General features: G+C 38.3%; 1 protein-coding gene and 1 long non-coding RNA gene across 2 annotated transcripts; one reads left to right on the top strand and one right to left on the bottom strand.

The window, feature by feature from the left end:
* Positions 1–2,867: 2,867 nt before the first annotated feature.
* cdc23 (CDC23 (cell division cycle 23, yeast, homolog)) lies at positions 2,868–15,797 on the bottom strand. The gene is made up of 16 exons (XM_061898391.1): positions 15,635–15,797; positions 15,081–15,153; positions 12,911–13,048; positions 12,795–12,837; positions 12,615–12,720; positions 12,412–12,544; positions 10,884–11,061; positions 10,716–10,813; positions 10,563–10,644; positions 7,733–7,886; positions 7,493–7,612; positions 7,352–7,427; positions 7,223–7,284; positions 3,407–3,485; positions 3,210–3,329; positions 2,868–3,138 (listed from the first exon to the last, which is right to left on the bottom strand). Exons 1-16 carry the CDS (start codon positions 15,739–15,741, stop codon positions 2,974–2,976), a joined length of 1,734 nt encoding a protein of 577 aa, XP_061754375.1. The 5' UTR covers positions 15,742–15,797; the 3' UTR covers positions 2,868–2,973.
* On the top strand, positions 12,801–25,239 carry LOC133551564 (uncharacterized). The gene is made up of 3 exons (XR_009806526.1): positions 12,801–12,870; positions 17,554–17,612; positions 24,556–25,239. It is a non-coding gene; the product is annotated as an uncharacterized LOC133551564 (long non-coding RNA).
* Positions 25,240–25,491: the final 252 nt, after the last annotated feature.

Raw genomic sequence — 25,491 nt, 5'->3', positions numbered from 1 at the left:
GATCGAATCTTTTGTTTTTTCTATGACACAAATAATAATAAACACATTGTACTTTGTGTTTTATAGTAGTGGTTCTCAACCTTTTTTTCAGTGATGTAACCCCTCTGAACATTTTTTTAAATTAAAGTACCCCCTAATCAGAACAAAGCATTTTTGGTTGAAAAAAAGAGATAAAGAAGTAAAATACAACACTATGTCATCAGTTTCTGACTTATTTAATTGTATAACAGTGCAAAATATAGCTCATTTGTAGTGGTCTTTCTTGAACTATTTGGAAAAAAAGATATACAAATAACTTAAAACTTGTTGAAAAATAAACAAGTGATTCAATTATAAATAAAGATTTCACATAGAAGTAATGATCAACTTAAAGTGCCCTCTTTGGGGATTGTAATAGAGATCGTATTGTGCTGTAAATATTCATGTTCGAAATAAACTAAGAAAAGACAAAAAAAGAAAGAAAAGATTCATGAACTTAATTCTAAACATTTCTTCACACAAAAACAAATCTTTAACATCAATATTTATGGAACATGTCCACAAAAAATGAAGCTGTCATTTTTATTTTCACAGTTTATGAACTTACATTCATATTTTGTTGAAGTATTATTCAATAAATATATATATAAAGGATTTTTTAATTGTTGCTCTATTTAGAATATTTTTAAATAATCTCACTTACCCCTTGGCATACCTTCAAGTACCCCTAGGGGTACGCGTACCCCCATTTGAGAACCACTGTTTTATAGAATGTCTCAAGGTGTTAAGGCAGGTTGCCAGGTGTGAAATTAAAATGACACATGGACCAAATCCTCAAATCACATTAGTTACTGTTGTACTAATGCATTAGTGTATTAGGTATACCCAACATAATAGTGTAGGCAAAAATATTAGGCACAGTTAGTAATATCATAGGCACACCGGAGGTCAAAATATTAGGTACAATATTCTTTCGAGACAAAATATTAAGTACACCTGTGACTGAAATATTAGGCACAACAAATATAATAAGAGTTCAGGCCAAAATATTAGGAACACTTGGGACCATAGAAGGCACACCTTTGGTCAAAATATTAGGTACACCGAAGGTCAAAATGTTAGGCACATTGACAATAACAGCTACAACAGTCAAAATATTAGCTACACCCAAGTCCAAAATTTAGGCACAACTGGGGTCAAAATGTTTGTTACACTCAAAGACACAATATTCTTTGCAGACGGAATATTAAGTGCAAGTGTGACTAAAGTATTAGGTGCACCTAAGGTCAAAATATTAGGTAGTGGTACGTCTACAATAGGTACAACAGCAGTCAAAATATTAGGTAGTGGTACGTCTACAATAGGTACAACAGCAATCAAAATATTAGGTAGTGGTACGTCTACAATAGGTACAACAGCAGTCAAAATATTAGGTACAGCCAAGTTCAAAATATTAGGTACCGGTACATCAACAATTGGTACAGCAATCAAAATGTTAGGCACTCCCTAAATAATAGCTCAGTACAAAATGATAGACACACTAGCAGTCAAACCAACCGAGGTCAAAATTTTAGGTAAATAGTTTAAGCCAATATATTAGGTACACTTGTGACCATTATAATAGACACTCCTGGGCCTGGTGCTAAAATATTAGGTACACACAAAGATAAAATATTGTTTCCAGACATAATATTAAGTATATAATAGTTTAAACTATGCATATTCAATATAAATATCAGGAATAGTTTCGGCTGAAATATTAATAAGCACCTGCGATGAGGTGGCGACTTGTCCAGGGTGCACCCCGCCTTCCGCCCGATTGTAGCTGGAATAGGCGCCAGCGCCCCCCGCGACTCCGAAAGGGAATAAGCGGTGGAAAATGGATGGATTAATAAGCACGCGGCCCTGCGATGATGTGCCGACTTGTCCAGGGTGTACACAGTCTTCCGCCCAAATGCAGCTGAGATAGGCTCCAGCGACCCCAAACGGGACAAGCGATAGGAAATGGATGGATATTAGGCACGCCGCAAAAAATAGAGTTCAGGACAAAATATTAAGTACACTTGTGTCCATAATAAGCACAGCCAAAATAATAGTTTTGGCCAAAATATTAGGTACACCTCTGATCAAAATAATATCCATCCATCCATCCATTTTTTCTACCGCTTATTCCCTTTTGGGGTCACGGAGGACGCTGCCGCCTATCTCTGCTACAATCGGGCGGAAGGCGGGGTACACCCTGGACAAGTCGCTACCGTATCACAGGGCCAACACAGATAGACAACATTCACACACTAGGGCCAATTTAGTTTTGCCAATCAACCTATCCCCAGGTGCATGTCTTTGGAGGTGGGAGGAAGCCGGAGTACCCGGAGGGAACCCACGCATTCACAGGGAGGACATGCAAACTCCACACAGAAAGATCCCGAGCCCGGGATTGAACCCTGACTACTCAGGACCTTCGTATTGTGAGGCAGACGCACTAACCCCTCTGCCACTGTGAAGCCCCTTCTCAAAATATTTGCATATTATTTTATTTAACAAGGAAAAAAATCCCATTGAGATTAAACACCTTTACCCCAGGGAGTCCAGGCTCAGACGCAGCAGCAGGTGAAACACGTTACATTGTACACACAACTAAAGGCCGATCAATACAAATTCACATTAGGTGTACCAATTTGATACATCCAAATATAAAAGAAAAGATATTGGGCATGCCCCAACTATCAGGCAGCCTGAAATACACTAGTGATTTAGGGCTATATAAATAATCATTGATTGATTGATTTAATATGGGTTCTAGCTCTGAGGGGTATTTCCATTACATTAATCGTTAAAGAGTTGTCCTTACATTCTTTCTTTTCTCATGAAAAAGAAAATGACTCATGTTTTATGAAGAGAAGTCATTTTAATATCAAACTGTATGCAACACACAAAGTGTTCTAAATACATTACAAAGCAACATAATCCAAATATTGGAAGAAAACAAAGCAGTCAGGGTGTGAAGGGAATGACATGGAGAGGTACGAGTCTCCTGGCAGGTGTTGTGTTGTTGTTGTTATTGTTGGGGAGCGGTGCAAACAGAACACCTGTTGGCATCTCTGCCTGATCTTTCACCTGAGAGATCTGCCTTAGCAAAGCTTTGCCTTCTTCCCGTGCCTTTAAACAAACCAAGTAGAGTAGTTAAAACCTTGCTGCACTATGGACACTTACACGTGTGAAGCACTCACGTCGTTGTAGTCGCAGCAGCGTTGTGCGCAGAGTGATGCCTCGTCGTAAAGTTTGTTTTTGAAATAATACTGACCGAGGTATTTGAGGGCCGTGCTCACGTCCGTGTGCTCCAATCGTTCCTGTCAGATCAAATTCATCGTGAGCAATGTTGGCTACATTCAGATTCCATTTTCAAGAGTGCATTTCAAATTCTTACTCCACAGGAGAAGACGTCTTGGATGTAACGCACGTAACTCTCAGCGGCGTCGTCGCTCTCATTCAGCTGCTCATGGAGCCTGACACCAGACACCAGATCAACAACACTTTGCATATGAACCGTCATTTCCTGTCTATAAGCAGCTACTTTTTTCCAATGTTGGAAACATGAGCTTTATACAATGTTGCAGCTGATTTATGGATTTTTCCCGTGTGACGCAGCACATTGACCCACCTACCCCTCCCACGCCAAGGCCATATTATTAGGAACACAAGTACACAATTACCCTCTTTTCCACTGTTAAAGAGGCACTGCATTTTTTGTGGGAATTTTGCCAATCATTCACAATAATCATGAAAGACATAATGACGAATGTTATTTTTTGCATTTTAAATAAATAAATGTGATGTTGCCTATAAAACTTAACATTTACATATTTAGATCATTTTAAGCACATGCGGCGCATTAATTTAATGTTTGCTTTTTTTTTTTTTACTTCATTACTGATTGTTACTCACTGCAGACTTCACAAAAGCCAGCAAACATCACTTACTGTGCAATGTCTTCTGTCACTAGGAGGCTGCCTGCTAGGGTGTTCAAATATTCCCATTTAAATAAAGAATTTCTCATAAACAAACAGAGTGTGGGGGCAGGGGAGGGAACCAAACATCTTTTCATGTTGTTCATGCCATTTTTGGGTCCTAAATGGCTGTCAAAGTGTACCAACTTGAATACCTACTCAGACTTCTTCTGTCCAGGTCTGAGTGCATGATTTACGATGTACAAAACCCGTTTCCGTATGAGTTGGAAAATTGTGTTAAAATGTAAATATAAATGTAATACAATGATTTGCAAATCATTTTCAACCCATATTCAGTTGAATATGCTACAAAGACAACATATTTGATGTTCAAACTGATAAACACTTTTTTTGTTGTTGCAAATAATCATTAACTTTAGAATTTGATGCCAGCAACACATGACAAAGAAGTTGGGAAAGGTGGCAATAAATACTGATAAAATTGAGGACTTCTCATCAAACACTTATTTGGAACATCCCACAGGTGTGCAGGCTAATTGGGAACAGGTGGGTGCCATGATTGGCTAAAAAAGCAGCTTCCGTGAAATGTTCAGTCATTCAGAAACAAGGATTTGGAAATGGTCACCACTTTGTGAACAAATGCATGACCAAATTGTCAAACAGTTTAAGAACAACATTTCTCAACGGGCTATTGCAAAGAATTGAGGAATTTCACCAGCTACGGTCCGTAATACCATCACAAGGTTCAGAGAATCTGGAAAAATCACTGCACGTAAGCGATTATATAACAGACCGTCGTTCCCTCAGGCGGTACTGCATCAAAAAGCGACATCAGTGTGTAAAGGATATCGCCACATGGGCTCAGGAACACTTCAGAAAACCACTTTCAGTAACTACAGTTGGTCGCTACATCCGTAAGTGCAAGTTAAAACTATACTATGCAAAGCCAAAGCCATTTATCAACGACACCCAGAAACACCACCGGCTTCTCTGGGCCTGAACTCAACTAAGATGGACTGCTGCAAAGTGGGAAAGTGTTCTGTGGTCTGACGAGTCCACATTTCAAATTTTTTTGGGGAATCAGTGAACGTCGTGTCTTCCGGACCAAAGAGGAAAAGACCCATCAGGACTGTTCTAGGTGCAAAGTTGAAAAGTAGCATCTGTGATGGTATGGGGGTTTATTAGTGCCCAAGGCATGGGTAACTTACACATCTGTGAAGGCACCATTAATGCTGAAAGGTACATACAGGTTTTGGAACAACATATGTTGCCAGCAAGACAATGCCAAGTCACTTGTTACAACAATGTGGCTTCATAGTAAAAGAGTGCGGATACTAGACTGGTTCTCCTGTAGTCCAGACCTGACTCCTATTGAAAATGCGTGGTCCATTATGAAGAGTAAAATACAACAAAGGAGACCCCTGACTGTTGAACAACTTAAGCTGTACATCAAGCAAGAATGGGAAAAAATTCCACCTGAAAAGCTTAAAAAATGTGTCTCCTCAGTTCCCAAAGGTTTATTGAGTGTTGTTAAAAGAAAAGGTGATGTAACACAGTGGTGAACACGCACTTTCCCAACTACTTTGGCACGTGTTGCAGCCATGAAATTGTAAGTTAATTATTGTTTGCAAAAAAAAAAAAAAAGTTTATGAGTTTGAACATCAAATATCTTGTCTTTGTAGTGTATTCAATTGAATATGGGTTGAAAAGGATTTGCAAAACATTGTATTCCATTTATATTTACACAATTTCCCAACTCATATGGAAACAGGGTTTGTACAATAAACTTTCAGGGGGTAAGGAAGCAAGAAATCAGCAGACTACTCGACGATGTAAACATAGGGACACACAGTAGTGTTAATGGTGCCGCTATGGGAAGCGTTAGCACTTATAAAAACAATATTATTAATACTTGATTAATATTCAAGTCCCCAAATATGAATGGAGTATTGTTGGGGGGTTTTGAATGGCTATCTATTGGGTTTTATGGGCGAAATAGAGGACCTTTCCATTGGCTTTTATTTACAAGTTAGAATGCATTAAAAAAAAATCAATCTGTCGTTGTGTCTTTCATATTGATTGTGAACAATAGGCAAAATTCACCAAAAAGTGCAGTTCCCCTTTAAATACTTACTTAAACGTGGACACAACTTACTTGACATGCTGTGTTTCCTGTCTGTGTTGGCCAAATCGTGTGATCACTTCTGGTTTGGTTAATTACCTATTTTTCCCCCGCACGTCGATAAAAAGGCGCATGATGGACCCCAAAGCCAATAAAGATCGCCGCGGCCATCGAAAAATAGAAAAAAGAAAATCCACCATTACAAATAGGACTAAAAGGGCGAATCACCAAAGAAGAAGATTCTGCAGTTTTAGGGAGCAGGTGGAGAATGGCAAAGACAGCGCTCTCCTGTTGGCTGTATGCATGTTACAGGCACTGTCTTTTGTTACATTTATGAATGGACGAAAGCGCCTGTCAAAATATTTAATGTTTCAATGTGTACACCTGCGGCAAATCTTTGTGCACGCCTAATATAGCTGCTATGTTTTGTAATAAAAAAATTGGTGGGTGCGGCCTAAAGGGCACATATTATGATTTTTTTCTTAGATGTAAAATACTTCCTTGTGATCTACAGTACATACCATGTAGTGGTGGTTGGTTCGTCAAAATTGTGCATAGATTCTGTTTTACAGACCATTTTCAAGCCACTTTCTGACCGTCTCTTCAGGATTTGTTGTTTTGTTGGCGGTCTTAATTACGTGCCTCCACTTCGATAGTCTTCTCCCCGTCAGCAATGCTGTAGTTTTTAGCGCTTTTATATGGAGTCTACTAAAAGATCTACGTTAGAACAACACACTACTTTACATTACAAATGGCAACAGCAGAGGATGCGTGTGCAAGGACGAGCGAGTCTGCCCCACAACAAGCGGAGAGAGGAAAAAAAGGAATTTATTGACGACACAAACGGACGGACTACAACAGCGGACTCGCGCAGAGCATTTTGGGTACATTTCTATCATATATGGAGATATCCGCTGGTGTCACACTTGAAAAAACGTCACGAATGGGGCAAATTCCAAATGGCTCAATATGAGAAATTATCCAGGAAGGCAAGATTGTTTTTTAAATATCTCTGCCATGCCTCCTTAGTTTGATTCCACATCTTTCGGACTTGTACTGATCCCAAATCCACAAAAATAGGTACAGGTATGAAAAGATAATTTGCATAACAATTGCCGGAAATGACGGTACTCTATTAATGAGTGTCACCTACTTGGCCAGTTTGAGTAAAGCCATTCTCTCTACATCTCCAACAGAGTACGCCCTCCAATAGCACTACAAATAAAACAAAATCATTAAATAAAAGCCAGGACAAAAGTAACACCATTTCAATTTTGTCCACCTTCTTGGCTTCTGCTTGCTGCGTCAGTTTTTCGTAGCTTTCACCCAAAGCGACTAACATGCGGGAGTCGTTGGGCCTGCAGGACAACATTAGTGTCACCAAAACTGTCCTTGAATCCTCCAAACAGAAGTTCACACAAACCTGAGCTGATGAGCCTTTCTATAGTAGTACATGCAGTAGAAAGGCATCTTGAGAATCTCGTAAGTCTGACCTAGACCGTACCAGGCTCTGTAGTCCCTCTTGTTCACTTCGATGGCATGTCTGACACACGCACACACACACACACACGCACGCACGCACACACACACACACACACACACACACACACTTTCACAGTCAAGACACATTGTTTCTCCATCCCAGAAAGCGACTGTGGCACACCTGTAAGCTTGGATGGCAGCTGAGGTGTTCTTCATTTCCATGTACTCGTGGCCCATGAGAGTCCAGGCGCTGAGGCAGCGAGGGTTCAGCTTGAGCGCTCGCTGGAAGTACAGAGCTGCCTTCTCGTGCTGCGAGCGCAAGCTGTAGTAGTTACCTGCAACACAACAAACATCCACGCTGTTTAGGTCAATGACAACCTGGAAAACCATCAGAGGTGGGTAGGGTAGATTACTCAAAAAAGTGTACTCAAGTAAGAGTACCAGCACTTAAGAATAAAATGACTCGAGTAAAAGTAAAAAGTAGTCATCAAAATAATTACTTGAGTAAGAGTAATTAAGCATTCTGTGAAAAAACTGTATCGAATAACTTGTAAGTAACTTCTGATTTGTTTAGTAGCTAATTTTTAATGGTTATTGGACTACAATTGTAGTTCATGTGAGGGTGTGTCTGTAAAACATAACATTCACATCTAATTTACTGCAGTGTGGCTTCTCTAGTTGGAAGTGGAATTATTATAGGCTGAAATGTGAACATTCCTACAGAGACAGATGACAACACGTGATACAAATGTTCTTTTCCCGAGTATGAAAGTAATCATTGGAGATTTGTTCTAATGTAATGTCACTCTTTAAAGTCGGTATCTTTTAATGCACTAAATTACTCTGATTTGTCAAATAATTAAATTCTCTCAGTACTCTTTGACAGTCGGGATGTGCTGGTTTCTTATTTTGGGAACATTCTGACACTTATTAAAGAAGTAGGTTTCTATTTAATCATACCACCAGCTTGTTATTCCTAGCCAAGTAGAATGCAAGGCTCCATTTGATAGGTGGAATAGAGTCAAATATCACTAAAGCTTAGGTTGGATTGCCGATACAGAGTCATGTGACAGTGCCTATGGAAAAAGGCAAGCCTTAATCAACAGATGATAAATATTTATGATATAAATAAAATGTAGTGATCAGAATGAAACTCAATGAAACGGTGAAAGAGTTTCTTCTTCACAAAAATAATCAAGTAAAAGTAAAAAGTATGTTATAATAAATCTACTCTGACAAGTACAAATTTTTCAAGAACTAACAAGTAAATATATCGGAGTAAATTTAGCATGTTACAACCCACATCTGGATATCAATGACATATTTAATACTTCCAAAAGCAAAATACCCACATTAGGCGAAACCTACATTTCCTACACTCACAAAGACAACAACTAACTTTTGAAAAGAGGAACAATGGTTTGCATTTAAGTAAAACGGGACTTTTTTTTCTCATGTTATAGACACATTTCATTTAGATGGTACTTTTTTTAAAGTGTGACAGAGTGAGATTCCCCTCAGAGAATATAATATCAACTTCGCTACTCCTTATACAGCAATATTGGCATTAATTTATTTGTTCTGGACCTACAAATGATGTCTACGGATAAAATTCCTACCAAAATAGACAGTAGTGATTTGGGGCTTTGTTTTCTAATGAGCAAATTTTGGAACGCCCATTTTTAGCTGCAAAATGTAGGCAGGCCTGCACCAGTCTGCTGTTTTCACCTAAAAAAGACTCGAGGCAATTAATATTATTATTAATTAATATTGGGTAATATGTGTTTTTCATCCAAATCTTGATATTTTACATATCATTTGTATGAATTATTAACTATGTCTGTCAGATGCAATGTTGCAGGTTAAAGCAATACAACTAAATAAAGAGTCAGCCTGCATACATTTCTAATTGAAGGGAACATGAGGAAAGTATGGACCTCTACAGTCTATTAGACTCGCTCAAAATTGGACAACCCAAGCGGGAGAAGTGTAATTTCCAGCAATCATTTTAAAAGTTTCGACTTCAAAGAAGAAAGTTTTTATTCGGAGTTTGGATGGAAAATATTTAATAGACCAAATGCCATCCCAAAAATCATGAGCAACTTCAAGTAGAGGAACAGAACCTGTCAGAACCTGCAGAAAAACAGAGAAAGTTGAGCAGACCTGATGCTCAAGAACGAGAGAAAAAGAAGGTAAGCCGCTAGTATTCTATTTTGCATCCTCTTCTACTGATGTTTCCTCAAGCATGATAAAACAGGCTATGACATCTATAGAAGAAAAGATAGAAGACCAGGGAAGTCTAGAAATTGCGATTATTTTATAGTTTTTTTTTGCTAATAATGTTAACCACATCAGTTGTTAAGCAATCATGAACCAGAGTGAGAAAAATATGCAATTAAGTGATCAAAATAATAGTTTTACATGCATTTATCCACACAGTCCATGAAGATGACGTCACACCAATAGATATCACTCCGGGCGATGTAAAGGGGACGGTTCAAGTACAGTTAGTTATCTACCCATTACTTACAAACTAATTGATATTATGGGAGATGACTGTCAAATTAATTTTCAGGAGAGAGAGAGAACTCTGGACACTATGGGTTCTTTGAAAAAATTGTTTATTATATAGTGTTTTTATGAAGAATAATTTGAAAAAATGTTTGGCTCAAAAAAGCTTTTCTTAAGCTGCTGCACCTGTTCTTTACATTTCTGTGTGGTTGTAATGTACATATTGATTAATAATACCGCTCCAACATTTGCAATCAAAAGTGATCATTGTCTTCGTAAAGGTAAAATCCTTTTATATTGGCTCTGACATAAACGTGTACATACTGTATGTTTACCTAAGGTACAACTATTCACACATTAGCCTGTTTAAATCTTTGATGATCTTAACATCCATGTTTTTTAATAGTGGGAGGAAGCTAAAGTACCCTAAGAGAGCATTCTAACTCCAGAGTCACACTGGAAACCTTCACTGTGCTGTCAATGAATACAATCCAACTTACCGATAACACAGCACGTCTCCACTCTGTACTTGTCGATCTCCACAAGCGTGTGGGCCAAGTAACTCAACTCCGGCTTCATGATCTGTGGATGTAGCAACACAACAATAAAAAAAAACAGACAAGGGTACTGATAGAATTCCTAACGTAACTCACTTTGACATAGAGAAGGTTGGAGAAGGTGTCCATGTTGTCGATGCGATACGGATCGTGCTCTCTTAGCTTATTGAACAGAGCCACTGCCTGGTCGATGTCTGCAAACAAAAAGTAACAAATCGACTAGTACAAAAGTACTACACGTTCCTGAGATGCGAGAAGATAAACCTCTGATGTTGTGGTAGGCCACTGCCATCTGCGAGATAATGTAAGTGCTCTTGGAAAAGCCAGCGTCTATCAGGTCTTGGTACTTCTGCAGCGCCTCTTTGATCATCTGCAGCTCTGTGTACATGTGGGCCATGAAGAAGTCTTTTATCCAGCAATCGGCCAAAGATAGCAACTTCAACTAAAAGAGGAAGGAGACTGTTTTAGATGATTGTGTGAAGAAAAATAGTACTTTAAAATAGTACCAACCCTTGTGCCCAGCACATTAAAGGTCAGGTGTGCTTAGGAAAATTATCCAATTTCACCTTAATGCTCCAAAAAATTGCATTTACTAAAAATAATGTAGCTTTGTTTATCTATCTACACCAGCGATGTATAGTAACATACAGAACAATTAAACACTCTTCCACTAGTTAGCAGAAGGTACATATTTAACAAGGTATTCACTAGGGCTGGGTAATATGGCCTAAAATCAATAGCTATTGCATATATATATCATCACGATCAATCATTTGTCATTTAGTGATAATAAATAAAAATGTCTAAAATAGTTACAAAGGCTCCTAATTTAGCTGCTGACACAAGTGCGAACATATTGCATCATTTTTGGTTGTATTAATTTCACAAAACATTTGTTAATTATTTGTACATTTTTTTACTTTTGATATCTGGTTATTTTCTGTTGTAACATGATTCTATCTACAATTCTGTTAAAATGTAATAAGCACTTACTCATCTATTGTTTGGACACAAGTTTTAGGTGATACTACAAATTTGGCTATTTATCCAATACGAAGTAGTTAGAGGGGCACCATTGGGCATATCAATGTTCATACTTAAAACATTCAGGATAATTAAATGGTTAAATCTGACAGTAACAAGTCATATTTAATAACTTTCTTATTATCTTTTATTACATACAACATGCATAATAAAGTCAACAGTGTAAACTAATTAAATCCAAAAGCAAACCCTATCATTGACTAAGAAATATCTAATCACTGTAGTATCAAACACATACTGATACTATACTTGGTATTTTTAGTGTCGATATTTGTATCGATCCACCCACCTTGTTTATATTCAAGAGCTTTAACTTAGTGGCTAGCTTTGCTTTTGAGTAACCTCTTGCAGTCTGAAGTGTAGCATGTTTAGCTACTCCTTGTCCTCTAGTCCTCCAGTAAGAAACACCGTTTATTTGCTGCAACCGGGGCGAGGATTAGTGATTCAGAAGGTGCATGTTGGAGGAACATTAGCCACTTGGTTGCTCGCAAGGATGCGTTGAAGACACCTTTGTTTGCTTTTCTTATTCAAATTTGCGGGACAGAGCTAGAATGTGTCATCAACATGCATTATCACAATATGATAGTACTACAAGTCATTTATATTGTATATTTGCCATATTGTGCAACCCTAGTATCCACTTGTTGCAATAAGTCATAACATGCTTACTGTTGTGCAACATGAAATACATGCCCCAATAAATGTTGGGATACGCTACTTTAACTTTTGTGTACACACATTAGCTCACCATCTCAATGTTGGTGACCAGGTTGCTAAGCTCCAGCCACGCCCCCCAGTGAAGAGGAAGTGCGTGAATAGCCTCGACAAAAACCTCTACTGCCTCCTTTAGCAGGTCCAGCTTTCGTAGCACCACTCCATACCTGACATTCCACACACTCACATGTAATACTTTGTTTTTCTCTGGTGAAAAAGAGTGACAATGCTTCTTACAGGTATAAAGCGAAGCCATCCAGCTCTCCTGCACGGTGCTTCTTACTGAGCTCCACTCTCAACTCTCGCAAAGCTTCATTGCGGACTTGGCCCTTCTCCAGAGGACCTACAAGACCACGTATGTGAGCCGTCATAGTAAAAAAAACATTAAATGTTTTTTTTAATTAGTAATGTACTCACCCAGGCTGTCTACTGTCTCGTCATCTTTTTTTTTCTCACCGGACTGCAAAGAAGAAAAAAAACCCGCATTAATCAGGTATGAAAATGACATCAAAGCTTATTTTGCACATACATACCAGATAACGTGAATACATGTAGAGGAAGTAGGCCTTCTGACTGGTGCAGCCCTTAAGAAAGTAGGCAGCACGGTCATACTCTTTCAGGTCAAAGTAAGATTTGGCCAGTGATAGTGAATCCAGGTCTTGTATGTCCTCCTGTAAGGTAGTTCAGAAAGTGATGCCACAAACACTGCTTTTACTATTTAGAGTACAAATTGAGAAAATATTAAAACTGTCAGCAGGGGGCAGTATTTAACAAGTTATTAAAATTTTACCTTTGTATTAGATTATAACAAATTACATTAGACAAACTTTATTGATCCACAAGGGAAATTGTTCTGTATATTAGACACGGACAAAAACGTATCTGAATATTGGAACAGGAAAATCATGAAATCCAGGAAACAAAAATAATGATTAGAAAACATTATTAGTAAATAATGAATAATAGTGAGTGACGGGGTAATTTGTTTGTCTGTTAATGTAGTTTGTGCCTTGTAGTTCACTTTAATTTAGTTGTTTTTTTGAACACACTATACATATTTTTGGCCTGAATTAGGCATTTTCATGCAAACATATTGCTAAATGCAATAAAAATATCAAAACTAGCATCGTCCATTTAATGAGACCATGCCTCCGAAAGTCATTAAAGCATTATGTCTTGTTTTCTATTATTATCAGAACTTGAAATCAGGTTTATTTGCCAAGTATGTTTAACAGACAATAAGTTTGACTTGGTAGGCGGTGCTCTCTTCTGAGGAATCAATGTAAATACATTTTTACGATTAACTAAAAATATAAACAAGTACTTAAATAACTAAAATACATGCGAGGCTAATAAATAATAGTGCAGTGGTGAATAGAGAGCAAAGCAAAAAGATGATGCTGTGAACATGAGTTAGTACATTCAGTGTGACAGGTTAGTTCCAGAGTTGTTTCCCAGCATTCATCAGATTGAAAGCCTGAGGTAATAAACTGTTCTTATGTCTACTATATTGTATCAAACAATTGTAAAGGTTACTATGTGTGTGTTGTTTTATGTCTAGATGTCTCTCAAATGTATCTAAAAGGTCGTAAAAAGGTTTCATAAGCTTGAGTTGAGTTGGGTTGAGTTGAGTTTGTGTTTATTTCGAACATGCAAGCATACAACATGATACATCACAATTTCCAGTTTCTCTTAAATAAGAGACTATTTTATTTATAATTCTTACGTTGTGGGAATATTGTTACCACGGTTAGGCCTGGAACCAAATAACAGCAGTAATTATAAAATAAAAAAAAGTACAAATGTATAGACTATCCATTTATCCATTTTCTACAGCTCATCGTGGCTGCAATTGTGCGTAAATAATTAAATATTTCCTCCACAGAGTATCTTGTTGCACTTCATTGATGAGTTATTTAATTGGTGTAGTTTGGCTTGATTGTGAATATATTTGTTGTATTGTTCCATAACGGTTGTAGTATAAATATTGGTAAAAATGTATACAGACATAATGTCACCAGATCACCATGTTAATTGTTGCTGTTCTGAGTATTGCTGGGTCGGGTTTAGTTTTGGAATTGGATTGCATTGTTATGGTATTGCTGTGTATTGTTTTGTTTGATTGAATAAATAAAAAAAAAGTAGCTTAAATCCATTCAGCTGTGGTAATGCTGAGCTTCTTTGGAAGGTTGGGGTAACATGCAGTCTGAAAATTGAATAATTATTGTGTTATAAAATATAAAAAGGTTTTATTTCTATTATTTAAATTGTCATTGCAATCTCAATATAAGTGGTGTTTACATGTTCTCCCCCTTGTTTGCGTGAGTTTTCTCTAAGTACTTTCTTCCTACATCTTAAAATATACTTGTCAGGTTATGTGGAGACTCTAAACTGGTAATAGGTGTGAATGGGAGTGAGGTTGTTTATCTACATGTGGAATGTAATTGGTTAGTTGAGATCAGGTAGGCTATTGAACTAACAGCTGGGGGTAAAAATCCGGCACAAGAATGACACCAGATTGGCCCTGGAGTTTAGTTCAAACAGATCAATTAATTAGAATAGCTCTGGTTTAGATTATTGACTTGCCCAGGCAGTACCCCAAAGTCAGTTGTTATAGGTTCCAGCTTACCCGCGGACCTCATTAGGATGAGCGGTATAAAAGATGGATGGTTTAAATGAATGAATGGGTGCACGGATACAGACCTCTGAAAAGGGTTGTGGTTTGGGTAATGCATCTTTAGGGAGAGGATCCAAGGAAAATGCCAACTCAGAAGCCCTGAATCATGAACAACAAAGGGAACAGAAGTTTATCAGTTGCATGGATTACAGTTTTGCTAAACTACCAGGGGCCACATTATACCTGCACGATGTAATGACATCAATGGCAGTTCTGCTAAACCACTAGGGACCACATTATGCCTGCACAATTACAATGTAATGACATCCAGTGCGTATTTCAAACACTCGGTCACTAAAAAAGAGCACACTTTGTAACACGGTTTTCATCACACACGCATCTTGTCAAGACAGCTAGCTTTTTTGAAGGCTATTTTGATTATTCTTCCATGACTCGTAATGAATAAGAGAGACTTTCAACATGTAAAGGCTGTTATTGAGAGTCGCAGAATGTTGTGCTAGTTTATATTACGTCTTTGTCGTGAGTGTGCTAATGTGGCTAAAAGAGAAGCCAGAGCTTCGCTGGCGCGAACAACAAAGAGTCACACAATGTCATGTCCCTTATTAATATTCCTTCTTACCATTTAGCGCTCTGTAAAAGTCCTCTATCTTTACAAAGCCATGTTACAGATATGAGCTGCTTCTTTATTTGGACCAGGTCTCCGAACTCAGTGTGTAGCGCCGCCATGTTGATGCTGGAAGATGCAAACAGGCCATTGGTGGAAAATTAACTTTGTCCCGCCTACTTTGTGACATCACTTCCGATGTATTTCCTGCTGTCACTGACTATATATATATTTATATATAGTCTATATATATTGATATATATAATCGAGGTTAATGTGGTTTATCCTTTAAACAGTGCTCAATACTGGAGTAGAGCAGAATATTCCTTAGGTCAGGGGAAAAAAAAAACATTTTCCCCGACTTAATTATCAACAACAGTATCAATATTAGTTATAATTTCAGCATAGCAGTGATTAAAAATCCCTCATTGACATTATCATTAGACATTTATAAAAAAAAAAAGAACAATAGTGTCACAGTGGCTTACACTTGCATCGCATCTCATAAGCTTGACAACACACTGTGTCCAATGTTTTCCCAAAGATAAAATAAGTCGTATTTTTGGTTTGTTTAATATTCAAAACAAATTTACATTATTGCAATCAGTTGATAAAACATTGTCCTTTACAATTATAAAAGCTTTTTAAAAAAAATCTGTACTACTCTGCTAACATGTCAGCAGACTGGGGTAGAGACTGCTGAAATCCTATGTATTGGATGAATACAGAATCCTTTTGAATCGGAAAAATATCGTTTTTGAATCGAGAATCCAGTTGAATCGAAAAAAATCGATACATAATCGAATCGCGACCCCAAGAATCGATAATGAATCAGATCGTGGGACACCCAAAGATTCGCAGCCCTAATATATATATATATATATATATATATATATATATATATGTATATATATATATAAGGCCCTGCGATGAGGTGGCGACTTGTCCAGGGTGTACCCCGCCTTCCGCCCGATTGTAGCTGAGATAGGCGCCAGCGCCCCCCGCGACCCCGAAAGGGAATAAGGGGTAGAAAATGGATGGATGGATATATATATACATATATATATGTGTGTGTGTGTGTGTGTATGTATGTATGTTTGTATGTATATGATTACATACATACATACGTATTTTTATCCCTGACTTAAGGAATATTTTGCTGTACTCTGGTATTGAGCACTGTTTAATGGATAAACCACAGTAACCTCGCCTATTTACGTAAATATATAGTCAGTGACAGCAATAAATTAATCGGAAGTGATGTCACAAAGTAGATGGTACTAAAGAATATAATATTGTATCCACCTACATGCATACATGCATATATATATTTGTATATATATATATATATATATATATATATATATATATATATATATATATATATATGTATATATGTATATATACATATATATGTTTTTGTATATATGTATGTATTTATATATAAATATACATATGTGTATGTATATATATACATATATGTATGTATACATAAATATATACATATGTATGTATATATGTGTGTTTGTATATACATCCATATATGCATATTTTTCATTTTATATTGTATATACAATATTATCTTTTATTTATTCATTATAATTTGTTTGTATATTTTTTTTATTTACTATGTTGTAAAATACGAAGCTGAATATTTTGGATTTGAGTCTGTATGAATAAAACGCAAATATATATGCAGCTATATTTAACTCATTAAGAGATAAAGTACACCTTTATTATGTATGAACCCCCAAAAGTACTTTCACCATTGTGTATATTCACTTGTAAGTACAGTACACTGCAGTGACTTGGGATCAGTGAGTTTAAAAGAACAGGCAAATTGTGACTCTTGCTTGTAAAAAAAAAAAGAAAAGTGTATTTTTTTTAATGGCCTGTCCAGCTCCTGTCATTGGCCCTGCTTTATTTTGGCCCAGCTCATCGTGTTCCTGTCTGTCCACATCCCAGGCTTTGACATTATCATCTTCGTACAGAGGTAAGAGATTGGCTTATTTTCCTGCACATATGATCGTCTCGAGACAATAGTGAAATAGGTGCACCCCGAGCTGCCTCTTACCCAACCCCTTCGAAATGACAGCTGCCAAGTGTGCATGCATGGATGAGGGTAGAAGGTTACTCTCGAAATAGCATGCAGTGAAAATGTTTGCGTAGAAAGTCTTGGCGCATGCGTGCAACATACAGTACAGAGCAGTTTTCTTTTTTGACCATGTAATATACTGACTAAAAATCTTTTATGTTTTGTTTTGTCGGGATCAACTGTTCAGAAACAGAAATAAAAAAAATATTTGTATTTTTAAATCCACACATGCATCACATATACATGTGTATTTGTTTATGTTTAATGTAAGTTAGTCACCGAGTACCCACTTTCTATTTACAGTCAACATATTGACCTTTAGTGTATGAGTGAGCAGGGAGAAAACAGTACTCTATGTTCGCAAATCAAAATGCAGTGCGAGATAACATACACAGTGTTAATTTGCCGCAGTGATGAGAAAATTGGAATAAAAACAATGGATACAAACATCAAAAGAGCAATGTATTTATTGTGCAAACACACACACACACGATCAAATCTGCTAGAAAAATATAACAACGTTTGCACTGGTATTATATGGAGAATATTAAAACATGTCATTACAACATGTAATATTGCACAATTAGGTCTGGCCAAATTAATAGTGTTCCTTCCATAATGGAAAATTGTCTGAGATGTTCTACCGAGTTTGGCCTTGGGATGGCAGTGTCTAACTCGACAAGGTCCTGAGTGGGAGAAACACCCATGGTTATGGTCATGGTCATGGTCATTGTTATGGTTGAAGTTTTTCAGAACATGAATAAATATACATGGAATACAATATTAGAGAAAAGTGTTTCCTCTGTATGTATTTAATGATTTGATTGGCTTAAACTGGATCTATGTTTGCTATTTTTCTATTTGTCACTATAAAGTGATATTAATTTCGATATTTAATTTTACCACATTAAGAAAGCTATGTCTGAGTTGTTTACTTCCTTCACATAAGCTGCAGACGTGTTGGTTTTATTTTATTCTGTACCTCAAGGAGTGACAGTTGGTTACCAGTCACTCCTTTCAGATGAGGTCTGGGAGTGACCGCCACATTGCTGTTTAAGCATTATGTTACTATTTATGTGTAAAACATTACATAAACAACGAAATATGAATAGAACATGTAAATACATTCATTGGTTTGTGTTAGGCATTGAGCATCGACGGTAACTGGGTAACCAGAACTTACAATCCGATTTAAGTTTATTTGGAAAATGTATAGTTACAATATGATACAAATAAACAACATTTCTTACAAGTATCATTATCACCGGAGGATGAGGCTAAACATGTTACACAAAGAGAAAGAGTAAGCGGGAGCAGGCAAGATTATCCAAAGATAGCCGATAAAATTAGCTTGATACAACACAGGAAATACATTCTTAATAAAGTTTAAAACAGGTAGATGGAAGCACGTTACCGGACAAAGTAAGCAACTATAAAAAAGAAATTAACAAATAGAATAATGAGAAAGAGAAGATATTATAACAACTGCTCGGCTCCTTTGTTGCCAAGCACTCTGCAGTCATGTTGTTGTTATGATAGACCAGGGGTCGGGAACCTTTTTGGCTGAGAGAGCCATACAAGCAAAATATTTTAAAAAGTATTTCCGTGAGAGCCATATAATCCTTTTTTTTAAGACTGAATACAACTAAATGAGTGCATTTTTAAGTAAGACCAACATTTTTAGAGTATAATAAGTCTCTTGTTCTTTTTAATAACATTGTTATTCTGAAGCTAACCAACAATGAATAAAAAATACTTCTTACCATTAATGCGACTTCTTGAACAGGTGCGGTAGAAACCGGATGGATGGATTAAAAGACATGAGAATGTTTTATATTTTGAACGTTATTTTTGACACTGTGATTACCAGCGGAATTATTCATTACTTACTGTTAAGCAATGTCAGCTAAGATTTATCTGAGAGCCAGGTGCAGTCATCAAAAGAGCCACATCTGGCTCTAGAGCCATAGGTTCCCTACCCCTGTGATAGACTATACATTCATTGACAGCTAATGCTAGCTATCCAAATTGCTATTTCTAGTTAACAACACCTAAACCAGGGGTGTCAAACGTACGGCCCGCGAACAGGTTTCATCCGGCCCGCAGTATGAGTTTAAGTATAAAAATGAGCCAACATTTTTAAATGAAAGATACTGCTGTTCTAAATGTGTCCACTAGATGTCGCAATAGCAATTTTTTGTATCTTTGTAGATGTTACTTATGTAAAACAAATAAACCACATGATGTTAGTGCACCAGTTGAGGAAAATGAGCAAACTACATAAATAAAATCTTGTAATTTTTGAAATAATTTTTTCATCTTGATAGATTGAAAATAAGCACCAATGAGTTGACTGATGAACATTATCACAACATTTATTCAGAAAGTATAGATAACGACAAATACAAATAGAATACTATTAACCACAACATGTAAGTGTAAAAAAAACAACATTATTATGTCAACATTTTCAGTATGTGCTTGTTCTATTTTTAAACAAAGAAAACAATCTGAAGTTGTCTTTATTTCTAAGTTATTGTGCCGTGATTTTACCAGTACAGCCCACTTGGGAGTAGATTTTTCTCCATGTGGTCCTCGATCTAAAATTAATTTGACACCCTAAACTAATGCGTGTGCATGTGTTACGTACGTTCGTAATCATCTCATTACGCAGGAGAAACCGTGAGAGAGCGGGATGTACAATGTCAAATACATTGGAAAGTGGCGCCCTGTAGGTATCTGTGTAAATGTTGCAAACACCCCCTTTAATATAAACCCTGTTTCCATATGAGTTGGGAAATTGTGTTAGATGTAAATATAAACGGAGTACAATGATTTGCAAATCCTTTTCAACCAATATTCAATTGAATGCACTACAAAGACAAGATATTTGATGTTCAAACTCATAAACTTTATTTTTTTTGCAAATAATAATTAACTTACAATTTCATGGCTGCAACACATGCCAAAGTAGTTGGGAAAGGGCATGTTCACCACTGTGTTACATCACCTTTTATTTTAACAACACTCAATAAACGTTTGGGAACTGAGGAAACTAATTGTTGAAGCTTTGAAAGTGGAATTCTTTCCCATTCTTTTCTCATGTAGAGCTTCAGTCGTTCAACAGTCCGGGGTCTCCGCTGTCGTATTTTACGCTTCATAATGCGCCACACATTATGTGGCGCGGGTCTGGACTGCAGGCGGGCCAGGAAAAAACCCGCAGTCTTTTTTTACGAAGCCACGCTGTTGTAACACGTGCTGAATGTGGCTTGGCATCGTCTTGCTGAAATAGGCAGGGGCGTCCATAAAAAAGACGGCGCTTAGATGGCAGCATATGTCGTTCCAAAACCTGTATGTACCTTTCAGCATTAATGTTGCCTTCACATATGTGTACTGTAAGTTACCCATGCCTTGGGCACTAATGCACCCGCACACAGTCACAGATGCTGGCTTTTGAACTGTGCGTCGATAACAGTTTGGATGGTTCGCTTCCCCTTTGGTGCGGATGACACAATGTCGAATATTTCCAAAAACAATTTGAAATGTGGACTCGTCCGACCACAGAACACTTTTCCACTTTGTATCAGTCCATCTTAGATCATCTCGGGCCCAGAGAAGCCGGCGGCGTTTCTGGATGTTGTTGATAAATGGCTTTCGCTTAGCATAGTAGAGCTTTAACTGGCACTTACAGATGTAGCGACAAACTGTATTTAGTGACAGCGGTTTTCTGAAGTGTTCCTGAGCCCATGTGGTGATATCTTTTAGAGATTGATTTTGGTTTTTGATACAGTGCCGTCTGAGGGATCGTAGGTCAGGGTCAATCAATGTTGGTTTCCGGCCATGCCCCCTACGTGAAGGGATTTCTCTAGATTCTCTGAAACTTTTGAGGATATTATGGACCGTAGATGTTGAAATCCCTAAATTTCTTGCAATTGCACTTTGAGAAACGTTGTTCTTAAATGTTGTTCTTAAACTGTTTGACTATTTGCTCACGGAGTTGTGGACAAAGGGGTGTACCTCGCCCCATCCTTTCTTGTGAAAGACTGAGCATTTTTGGGAAGCTGTTTTTATATCCAATTATGGCACCCACCTGTTCCCAATTAGCCTGAACACCTGTGGGATGTTCCAAATAAGTGTTTGATGAGCATTCCTCATCTTTATCAGTATTTATTTCCACCTTTCTCAACTTCTTTGTCACGTGTTGCTAGCACCAAATTCTAAAGTTAATGATTATTTGCAAAAAAAAAAAAGTTTATCAGTATTAACATCAAATATGTTGTGTTTGTAGCATATTCAACTGAATTCGGGTTGAAAATGATTTGCAAATCATTGTATTCCGTTTATATTTACATCTAACACAATTTCCCAACTCATATGGAAACGGGGTTTGTATATTTACTTATTTTTACTTGCCTACTTTATACCTTACTAATTTCACAGAGGTAGCCACTACTGAACTATATTGCCTTCTATTGGCAGCACAAGGAGATTACACATAGCACGTTTTGTGACACGACCTAAAGCGGTCTGTTAAAAAAAATTGATATCGGCAATCATACTCCATTATTCTTGCACGTTGCAAAATACGATTTTCCTCAAATTCACTTTAAACATCTTCCCTCGCACCTCCCACTCTCTGTGGGACACGTTTGCCTATTTCACGCGGCGAGCAAAAGCCACTTACATAAGAAGACAGACAAAGTAATCAAGTCAGACTGCAGTTTACAAGGCCGCGCGCACGGCTCACTGAGCAGGTTGAAAGAGGTGCAGAGGCAGGCCATAGAAGACATCCCTTTCACTCAGTCCTTCCTCACCTTCTTGTCGTCATTTTGTTCCCATTTCTTGCTCTCGCTCCTGTAGTCAGGCGAACGTTTGGTTCTCTTTACCTCTCTCATACTGGACTTAAACATCCCACGCCTACGCGTACGGTACATCCTCTATGGATGAGAAATAGAATAGAAAATGTGAGAATAAGCTGCCGAGAAAGAATTTTAAGGAAGCTGTGCAAAGGAAACACACTGATTGTGATTGTTTTGTGTGCGTGTAAGCATAGGCGCCGATCCCGTGGGTGCTTCGGGGCCCGGGCACGCATGGACAGTGCCGAGCACCCACGTGGGATTGATGGCAACTTTCAATATTTTAAAAAAATATGCATCTTGTTTTTATTTTTGTGGCAAGTTTGGTCTGTTTTACATAATTAAAAGTCACACATTATATAGCCTCTAATTAACAAAGCCTAACAAAAATCTCATTGTGTCTGATATTGAACTATTGACACTGGGTTAGTGCATGTGCCTCACAATACGAAGGTTCCGAGTAGTCCTGAGTTCTACCCCGGGCTCCGGATCTTTCTGTGTGGAGTTTGCATGTTCTCCCCGTGACTGCGTGGGTTCCCTCAGGGTACTCCGGCTTCCTCCCACCTCCAAAGACATGCACCTGGGGATAGGTTGATTGGCAAAACTAAATTGGCCCTAGTGTGTGAATGTGAGTGTGAATGTTGTCTGTCTAACTGTGTTGGCCCTGCGATGAGATGGTGACTTGTCCAGGGTGTACACCGCCTTCCGCCCAAATGCAGTTGAGATAGGCTACAGCACCCCCCGCGACTTCAAAAAAGGGGCAAGCAGTAGATAATGGATGGATTGACACAATCTTGATCATCTCGACTTTGAACACACTGCACATGAGCGAATGAAGGCCATACTTACTCAACAGCCATACACGTCACACTAAGGGTGACAGTATGAACAATGCCAACGCTGTCATAAACATGTGCCATATAGTGAAACCACACTAAACAACAAAGACAAACACATTTTGGAAGATTATTTGCCCCACAACAAAACATAAACACTACAGAACATCCATCCATCCATCTTCTTCTGCTTATCCGAGGTCGGGTGGCGGGGGCAGCAGCCTAAGCAGGGAAGCCCAGACTTCCCTCTCCTCAGCCATTTCGTCCAGCTCCTCCTGGGTGATCCCGAGGCGTTCCCAGGCCAGCCGGGAGACATAGTCCCAACGTGTTCTGGGTCTTTCCCGTGGCCTCAGATGTGCCCGAAACACCTCGCTCAGGAGGCGTTCGGGTGGCATCCTCACAAGATGCCCGAACCACCTCATCTAGCTCCTCTTGATGTGGAGGAGCAGCGGCTTTACTTTGAGTTCCTCCTGGATGACAGAGCTTCTCACCCTATCTCTAAGGGAGAGCCCCGCCACCCGGCGGAAGAAACTAATTTCGGACGCTTGTACCCGTGATCTTATCCTTTCGGTTATAACTCAAAGCTCATGACCATAGGTGAGGATGGGAACGTAGCTCGACCGGTAAATTGAGAGCTTTGCCTTCCGACTCAGCTCCTTTTTTCACCACAACGGATCGATACCGCATCGGCATTACTGAAGACGCTGCACCGATCCGCCTGTCGACCTCACGATCCACTCTTCCCTCACTTGTGAACAAGACTCCGAGGTACTTGAACACCTCCAATTTCCCAGAATTCCCAGCAGCACCAACTCTTCCAGGACGCCACAATATAAACAAACACCATTGGTGGATCTACACCAAACATCCACTGTAATGGCACCACCTACAATAGCGTATCTAGTCGATACTACTATGATTACGTCGATATTTTTTAACATCACAAAATCTTTTTATTTTGTTTTTTTTTCCAATTTATATTATTTTTATAAACTCAGGAAATATGTCCCCAGACACATGAGGACTTTGAATATGACCAATGTATGATTCTGTAACTGTTTGGTTTTGGATTGATACCCGAATGTGGTATCATCCACAACTAATGTAAAGTATCAAACAGAAGAATAAATGATTATTACATTTTAACAGAAGTGTAGATAGAACTGTGGAGAGGCGGAGCCGGCAAACGGCACGCTAGAGCCCGGCCCAAGATGGCGGCAAGGAGGCGGAGACGACAACCGAGCGGAGAGGCGGGGCTTGCCGGGAGCGACGCTACAAGCGAGATCAGGTGCGTGGCTCACACACCGGGAGACAATTAACGTATCTCCTCTCAGCGTATAAAAGGGGAGAAGGAGGAGAGAACGAGGCAGAAGGAGGTGGAGAGCCCGCAGCAGCGATCGAAGAGCGGAAGCAACAGAGAGCAGACGACGACGACGACGACGATTACGACGACGACGACGACGACGACGACGACGACGACGACGACGACGACGAGGACGACGACGACGACGACGACGACGACTACGACGGCGGCTGAAAAGCGACCGGCTAACGAGCAGTGGAGGAAGGAGCTGAAAAGTGTCCTGACTTACACTGGGGTTTATTTTAGATTAATAATTCATTTTCTACCACTTGTCCTTAATAATTTTGACAAAATAGTAGAATGATAAATAACACAATATGATACTGCATATGTCAGCAGACTAATTTTTTACTTACTAATTGTTTATTTACTACTAAAAGACAAGTTGTTTAGTATGTTCACTATTTTATTTAAGGACAAAATTGCAACAAGAGACTAATGTTTAATCTACCGTAAGATTTTTTGTTAAAATAAAGCCAATAATGCAATTTTTTGTGGTCCCCTTTATTTAGAAAAATACCGAAAATTATTCTATTTGCATCTCACCTTACACACCAAAACCGGATAGACTACATTTCAATTTGTGTTCAAAATGTGATGTTAAAGTGCATGAAACCATTCTGCGTGCGAAAAACAACTCATATTCTTTGCAGCTGTGCAGCAATATGGCGCTTTGACTGCGACCGTAACTTAAAAATATCAGCCAAAATGTCAGAGGCCAT

Source organism: Nerophis ophidion, linkage group LG04, assembly GCF_033978795.1.
Source record: "Nerophis ophidion isolate RoL-2023_Sa linkage group LG04, RoL_Noph_v1.0, whole genome shotgun sequence".
Taxonomy (NCBI): domain Eukaryota; kingdom Metazoa; phylum Chordata; class Actinopteri; order Syngnathiformes; family Syngnathidae; genus Nerophis; species Nerophis ophidion.
Note: the sequence above shows the minus strand (reverse complement) of the source record. Positions and strands in the feature narration are given on the sequence as shown.